Here is an 8,110-nt window from a genome sequence, read left to right as displayed (position 1 = left end):
TTGTTGGATAGTAGTAATAATAATTTGATGGCAAGCCAAGAAATGGATATTTCTGAAGAATATTATTATAGGAATATGGAGTCATGGTTATTGGAGATGGATTCATATACTACGAGCTATCATCATCATGATCAGTATGAGGGATATGGGGCGTTGATGAATATTCATGAACAGGTTTCTGTTGATGATTATGGTTATGATTTTTCCACTCTTTTGTGAGACTTAGCTAATAAGTCTCGTGTGCATGATCATCTAGAAGACTAGATCAAGGGCGGAGCTAGGGTACTGTACATATATATATATAAGGTTAAAATTATTTTTATCTATAAATAGTAGATGTTGAATTTCATGTTAAAATTCGTACTGGCTCCGCTACTGATCTGGGTTATATTACTGTTCATATCTATATCTAGCTATGGGAAGTACTGTAATAGTTGTGTATGTAAATGTTGTTTGATTATCTTTTTTTTCTTCTTCTTTCTTTCTAGATCTCGATGTAGAGAGGATATATATTTTTAATTAGTGTGGAGTGATTAGTATCAGTTGATGTACATTTTTGTATGTAAAAAGAGACAGTTTTTGTATTTATATCATCCGTGAATATTGTCCGTACTAGGTTTTGTTCATATGAATATCTGTATAGTTTTCATAGCAATTCTTAATTAGAAGTTTCTAAAAAAATTGGTACATTCCAAACTTTGTATGGTACTCCCTCCATCTCAAAATATTTGCCTCATTTTCATTTACACGCTCATTAAGAAAACATTTATAAGGGTGACATTTTGACTATTTTACCATCTTAATATATTTTATCATGTTCTCTTTCCTTAATAAATATTTACTCCATTTATAATGAAACCTTTTAAGTGTTGGTATGTGAACTCGCAAAATCAGTTCATTGATGTAATATTGTGAGACGGAGGGAGCAGTGTTTTATATATGGCATTCTTGTTGATTAGGTCTGAAAAAAAATCTTGTAGTGTTTCAGGTAGAATCTTTTTCATATGTAATCAAAATTATATAGGCAAAAATCTCTTCTTATGAAGATCTTCATTTTCCTCACAATAGAGCAAATACTATTGCATGATGTGTTGTTGTTCACGTATTGGAAATGGTAATACCGCTGGGGCTTTCATAAAAACACTCGAGCATCAGCCAGTCTTAAATTAAAATTGGTGGGAATAGCATCAAGACTCTGTGGCCCAATGGATAAGGCGCTGGTCTACGAAACCAGAGATTCTGGGTTCGATCCCCAGCAGAGTCGTATTTTTCTGAATTTTTCTTTTTTAAACCAAAAGCCAATTGCATCATACTTTTCTTTCCTTTTCCCTTAAAAAATATTGTCTTTCCATGACCATTTAACAGCAAGAGGGGTGAAACTATATGATCTTCAGTGATCTATAATAGTGATAACAATAATAAAAGTTCTTTATTTTAAAGGCACGATAATCTACTATAGTGTCAAAATAGTTCTAGAAAAGCAAATATTCAAATCGAAGTACTAGCGAGACTACAAACCTGATCTCACCTAGTAAATAGCACTTATATGGTTCTTTTCCTTTCGTTGTGTTCTATCTTTAGCTAAGTCTGCCTTGATTCCAAGAAATTGTAGCTCTTTCGAGACTTACTTCCATGTGATTTTAGGTTTACCGTGTCCCATTTCATCACTCACCATAGTTCCACACGTACAGACTGGTGCATCTATAAGCCGATGTAGGACATGATCAAACCATCTTAAGCGATCTTCTCTCATTTATTCTCAATGCGTACTACAACTTGCACCTTTTGGTAATGTGCTCATTCTTAATTTTATCTAATCTGGTATGACCGCACATACATATCCGCTCATATTATTGGATTTTAGCAGCCCGGCATTCACTATCAATTTATCATATAACATTGCCAGTCTTGTAACTGTTCTGTAGAACTTACCTTTTACTTTGATAGGTTTGATAGGCGGTCTGCTATCACATATGACATAACACCCCAAATAACTCTTCTCCATTTCAATCATCTGGTGAAAAAGAAAAGGGTAGTAGGGTACCACTTTTTTCCCGTAACATTCAGCCTTCTTTCTTTTGTAATAACTGTGTTCAAGGGAAGGTCATTATTGTTATGTTTAGGCTGTATTTTGCGATAAATGTTTGGCAAATCAGTACAAATATACAAATAAAAGAAACATGGGTTCCACATTTGAGATTATTTGGCTCTACCTTCAGAGCATCCTCAAAACTGCATTGCTCATTAATACAAGAGAGGAAATAAAATTGTAAGAACCTTTTAAATGCATACCACCAACATGGTGATATAGGAACAACTGTTGTTATTGAAAATGAGTTATTTCACAAAGGGAGCGACGAAGCCACTTGTTCATCTGTTATCGCTTGACTGGTGTTACTTGAGAAGCTGGCAGAGTGTACAAGGATTTCAGCTGCTGGCTAATGAGTTTGCTGTTACTAACAGCCATTTGTAGTTCCAAGTTATCGGACCACCATTGTTCCAGTCCATGAGCCTCAAGGAACTTTTGTTTGCCTTTCGAAGACAAGAAAAGTTTTGCTGCAGCTTGGCAGTTTGTTGGTTTTGCGTTCTCCTTGTTGTTAGCAGCTTGGTCGTTTTGTGCTCCGTCTGCATCAGTATAAGAGCAGCATATGTAATCACTGTTGTTAATATACAAGTGAGGGACCCATTGCTTTGGGCCTACTCGAAATGTTGTTGCACCGCTTTCCTCACAGCTGATCTGAGAATCAGACTTTGAAGGAAGCATTGCTTTTAACCGTTTCCATGCAAAGCCAGCTTTTTCTCCAATGTTTCTGAAACTTGAAGCAAGTGAAACCGAGGGTGGATTGAACAAATGTGCCTCTACATATAATCCTTCTTTGGCTAATGCTTTTCCCACTTGAAGCGCAAAGCCAGCTCCAAGGGAATGGCCAGCTATACAAACGTTATTGCTTCCATACTTGTCGGTGATTGCTTTCAAGGCCTTCAGGACTCCACTAAACCTCATAGATCCTTTCAAACTTTCCCAGGCTAGGAAGCGGAGATCATCCTCGATGTCTCTTCTCATTGTTGGGCTTTTCAGAAGTGTTCCCCTTAAGGCTAAAACAGCTCTAGGTGCACCACTGGGTCTGATCAGTACAAAATCAGCATAAGCTGCAGATCGATCCCATTCGAATATTGCACCAAATATGGATCCATCTCGTTCATCTTTTAGGGTCTCGACCAGCTTGTACTTGAAGGGTATCCACCATTTTGGAGCAAGTGCATTTTGTTCTGTCCTATTTTCTTGTCTGTCAAGCTCAAGAAGGTAAACTGCTTGGATAAAGCAGGCCATTACTGTTCTTTTATAGTTAGCATCCTTCCTCCTGTCCAAGTGAATTACTGATTGGTGTCAGTGTCAAATGATCTAGTAATTGTCTAGTATTTCCATAGAAAAAGGATCTCGCTTTATATTGAGTAATATGCAAAAAGAGAACCATTGTAATATCTAATAACTCATGGAAATTAGTTCATATCCAGGGATTAGACGAAAACAGGCTCATGTCAACTTCATCTAGGATTTAGGAAAGACTAGTTTTACACTTCCAGATTATTTACACTAGATAATGCAAATTTTAACTCCACTAATTAGCATATCTAACCACATAAAAGTTAAGTTAAATAATTGAAAGAAAAAGGCTACATTAAAAATTGAATTGTGTTCCTTACAGCCATCTTGCAGTAAGCCCAGAACGAGCAGTAGAGTAACAAAGAAGAAAAAGAGTGATCTTATTGCATATTTGCATGAACAACTATAGATTTCCAAGAATCTTTACTAGCAAGTGGACATGTTATTCACATTGTAGGATTCAGTTTTTTTTTTCTTTTTACTTTAATCAAGTACATTGTAGGATTCAGTTTTACAAGTTAATTAGCAGAAGGAAAAAAAAAGAACTTATCAAAAGATAATTAGCTGAAAGAAATTCATATTCATATTCAACTTGTCACAGCCTTAGGGTGAAGAGAAAAGTTGTGAAGATACTTAACAATGTGCTTCCAGATGAGTTAAATCACTTCCGATCTCTGATGATAATACTATCATCAGAGCTTATGTGACTCTGGCCTTTATTTAAAAGAGAAGCTTCTCCTCCTTTTTGTTAGAATGGCCAGTTAAACTGAAATTCAGTCTCATTACTTGCCTCTTTCAAATGGGTCATTCGCACGATTACCCTTCAAAGGCACTGGTCTTTAATTTTTGGCCCTCAAATTGGTGGTCCTTAATTTTTTACCCTTCGCTAAAAATTTCTTGATTTCGGGTTGAATCCCCGCTCAGTTAAAATTTTTTAAAAAATTGCAAGGTAGAGTTTGGATTTGCAAGGCATGCAAAGCCTTCACCAGAAGGCAAGATAGAGTTTGCCTTCAGGCAATATTTTTCTTACTTAGTTGAAATTTTACAAACCTCTGCCTTTAGGCTTAACTTTTGCCCGAATAAGCTAATTTTGGATAAAAGTTTGCCTTAAGCCTAACTTTTGCCCGAACATGCCTAACTTTGCTACAAACCTCTGCCTTGCAAAATTCTTTTTTTTTTTTACTGAGCTGGAGTTCGAATCCAGAACCTCGGGGTATTAGGCGAAGGGCAAAAATTAAAGACCACCGATTTTAGGGGCAAATATTAAAGACCAGTGCCTTTGAAGGGAAATTCGCACAAAAAAATGCTTTGAAATCATATAGGGCAATTTGCAGCTTCGCTGCGGTTGGTCTTTAATTCTTGCCCCTAAAATCAGTGGTCTTTAATTTTTGCCCTTCGCTAAAAGCCCCTTGGTTCCAGGTTCGAACCCCGCAAAATTAAAAAAAAAAAAAAACTCAAGGCATAAGTTGGATTTCAAACTCTGCCTTAAGGCAAAATAAATAAATAATAATAATATATATATTTGCTGGAATTTTACAAATCTCTGGCTTATGGCCTAACTTTGGGCAAAAGTTAGTCTTTAAGGCCTAATTTTGGATAAAAGTTTGCCTTCAACTTATGCCTTGCGAATCCCAACTTCTGCCCTGCAAATCCAACTTATGCCTTGCGTTTTTTTTTTTTTATTGAGCCTAGGTTCGAACCCAACCTCTGAGCGTTAAGCGAAGGCCAAATATTAAAGACCACCAATTTGAGGGCCAAAAATTAAAGACAACCCCAAAAGAAGGACAATCCGCGCAAAAAAATGAATCATATACCCTTCATTTTTTTGCGCGGATTGCCCTTTTTTTGGGGTGGTCTTTAACTTTTTCCCCTCATAGTTGTGGTCTTTAAATTATGCCCCTCATATTGTTGGTCTTTAATTTTTGCCCTTCGCATTGCAACTCTGAACGTTCACGCAGAAATCATGAGGTTCTGAGTTCGAACCCCTGCTCAAGCATAAATTAAAAAAATGCAAAGGCAAGGTTTTGGTCGCGTGTATGCCGGACCCGGCATACACTTGTTAAGGAATTACCAAATTTATGTTGGACCCGGCATACTCATGCCTTATGGGCAGACTTGGCATAAGTATGCCGGGTCCGGCATAACTTTGGTAATTCCTTCACAAGTTTATACCGGTGGGGGCATACTTTTAATGGGCAAACTTTTATGCCAGACCCGGCATAAACTTGTGAAAGAATTACCACAGTTATGCCGGATCCGGCATACTTATGCCAAGTCTGCCCATAAGGTATAAGTATGTCGGGTCCGGCATAACTTTGGTAATTCCTTCACAAGTGTATGCCGGTGAGAGCATAGCGAAATTTAAACTCTGCCTTGCGAATTTTTTTTTTAAAATTGTGACTGTGTGGGGATTCGAATCTGGAACCCATGAATTTTAGTCGAAGGACAAAATTTAAAGATTTCAAATATGAGGGGCAAAATTTAAAGGCCACCCAAAAGAAGGGCAATTCGCACCACCACCGTCCAAATAGATTAGGCCCACAATTACTGATCCAATGATGTGTTAAGAAACGCAAGGTAAAAATAACAGAAAAAGAACAGAATAAACATTCCAGTAACAAAATATGCAGAATTTTTTTAAAACAAAAACATCAACAACACCACTTCCCAAAGAGAGAAAGAGGATTTAGAACATTACACTAACGGATTTATGGTGATAACTTTACCTCATATCCTCTGTGAGAATTAATTCATACAATTACCAAGATCAACTAATAAAGACATCACCAGCATGACATTTTTTTTTATGACATGGGAACCCGCAGTCGCTACCCTTCGGGTGCGCACAGGGTAAATCCAGCTCCTGTGTAATAGCTCGCAAACCACACAGAAGAGATAACCCGCACTAGGCAAGTCCCGTGCGACGAGCTCGACCCAGAAGGCAAATCTCCTGCTTTAGTGGGCAGGGGGTTTCGAACGTGAGACCTAAAAGTCCCATGCTCAACCAACTGAGCCAGCCACCCTTGCAGGTTCACCAGCATGACATTTCCAATCAGATAACTCACATATCCAACAAAGAAGAATAAAGGAAAACCAAAAGAACCATAATTCAACACACAGGCTCTTCAAATTAACAATCAGCTTCATAAATAAACCACTATATAAACCAAATCAAAGCTAGAAAAAGGAAACAATAAATCAAGACAAATTCTCCAAGGTTCCAAACTATAAAACACAGAATCAAACACACTCTGGAAGTCCTGATTAGCAATATGCATAGGCAGATCCAGGCTAATTTTAAGCCGTAGATACAAGTGCCTCTGCACCCTCTAAGGCGGATCCATAATTTTGAGTTTATGTGTTCTGGATTCTAAAATAGCAACTAACTAGATTTTACGTAAATTATTTATACATATTAAGTGAATTTCTTAACACAAATACAGAATCTTGGCCAAAGCTATTGGGTTCTGCCGAACGCGTTTAACTAGTTCGTCATCACCAGTGATCCCTCTAGAGGTGGCCAATTTTGAAAAGAGGAAATATAAGAGTATGAGTAGAAGAAACTAACCAACTGGAATTAATAAGGTCCTTCCAATTTGGAGAAGAAATATTACGTGGTCCTGAAACATGAAATGCATAAGGATGAGATTCAACAACACTTTCCTTCACTATTTCTCTATTAGTCCCCACTTCATTTTTCATCTCTTCTGCACTAATATTGGCCATTAATGAAAACCCACCTCTCTATATATGCCTTATTATTCTTGAAAAATTATTCAACTGAAGTACATCTGTGAGACTGTGACCCAACAGTAGTGGTGTGTGCTTTCTTGCCTTTTTTGGGGTATCAGATTCGAAGAAATTAATGAGGAATTCAAGTTGTTGGATTTATAGTAATCTAGGAATAAACATTTGTTTTGAAAATGTTGTCTCTGACGGTCATATTTTTTTCCTACCTGGATTTACTGCCTTTCTCAACAACGCGGTACCCCTGAACCTGATTACTCTCCCTCCCTCGCAATAAGTTGTGCTACGCTTTACTTTTTGATCGGTTAAAAAAAGAATGATATATTTTATATTTAGAAATAATTTAATTCGAAATTTTTCCTTTTATCGTTAATGAAATGATTTACAGACACACAAATAACTATGACTTATTTTAGACTACAAGTTTCAAAATTCTTTTTTTCGTAAATGTCGTGCCTAGTCAAATTATGTCACATAAATTGAGATGGGGAGGAAGTAGTAATTGGCATGAAAGTCCTTTGCTTTATCCAGATACATGCAACAAAAAGATTCCTTGTAATGAAGGTTATTTTTGGCAATTTAACGTTTTTTATTGTTTTTCTTTTTATGTTTTTTTCATATAGTCGGCAAGTGAAGGAGAAACCGACTGGACAGCTAGGCGATGATTCTAATGAGATTGGAACTTGTAACAGTGCAAATTAGAAAATTGTGATTTCTTAACATTGCATTAACCATTTATCATTATAATAGATTGGAACTTGTAACAATGCAAATTAGAAATTGTAATTTCTTAACAGTTGTGGTATCATTGCATTAATAGTTCGGTGCACAAAGTATTCCGTGTTAGTAAGGTTACAGCCTACGCTAATACAAGTATTAGTGGTTATTTCCACAACTCGAACTCGTGATCTATAAGTCACACAGAGATGACTTTACTGCTGCTCCAAGCCTCCCCTTCCATATTTACTATTTGTTGAA

General features: G+C 36.8%; 1 protein-coding gene and 1 non-coding gene across 5 annotated transcripts; one reads left to right on the top strand and one right to left on the bottom strand.

Annotated features, from left to right (window-relative positions):
- The first annotated feature begins 1,191 nt into the window (after positions 1-1,191).
- On the top strand, positions 1,192-1,264 carry TRNAR-ACG (transfer RNA arginine (anticodon ACG)). Its single transcript has one exon. It is a non-coding gene; the product is annotated as a tRNA-Arg (tRNA).
- Positions 1,265-2,143: 879 nt separating this feature from the next.
- LOC132616949 (GDSL esterase/lipase At4g10955-like) lies at positions 2,144-7,333 on the bottom strand. 4 transcript variants are annotated; one of them, XM_060331742.1, is made up of 3 exons: positions 7,126-7,333; positions 6,954-7,005; positions 2,144-3,378 (listed from the first exon to the last, which is right to left on the bottom strand). In XM_060331742.1, exon 3 carries the CDS (start codon positions 3,329-3,331, stop codon positions 2,378-2,380), a length of 954 nt encoding a protein of 317 aa, XP_060187725.1. In that variant the 5' UTR covers positions 3,332-3,378; positions 6,954-7,005; positions 7,126-7,333; the 3' UTR covers positions 2,144-2,377. The 4 variants fall into 4 exon arrangements, with proteins under 4 accessions (XP_060187725.1, XP_060187724.1, XP_060187722.1 ...); XM_060331741.1 differs by having other exon boundaries at positions 2,144-3,362; positions 7,126-7,332; XM_060331739.1 differs by lacking the exon at positions 7,126-7,333 and having other exon boundaries at positions 2,144-3,362; positions 6,954-7,119.
- Between the last annotated feature and the right edge of the window lie 777 nt (positions 7,334-8,110).

This window comes from Lycium barbarum, chromosome 11, assembly GCF_019175385.1.
Source record: "Lycium barbarum isolate Lr01 chromosome 11, ASM1917538v2, whole genome shotgun sequence".
NCBI lineage: Eukaryota > Viridiplantae > Streptophyta > Magnoliopsida > Solanales > Solanaceae > Lycium > Lycium barbarum.
The sequence above is the reverse complement of the archived record's forward strand: the minus strand, read 5'-3'. Positions and strand labels throughout refer to the sequence as shown.

Coding starts and splice junctions, on each gene's coding strand:
- LOC132616949 (XM_060331739.1), bottom strand. CDS start 7,111: ATGGCCAATATTAGTGCAGAAGAGATGAAAAATGAAGTGGGGACTAAT. Junction 3,363..6,953: donor GACCTTATTAATTCCAGTTG/GTTAGTTTCTTC, acceptor TCACTTGGACAG/GAGGAAGGATGCTAACTATA.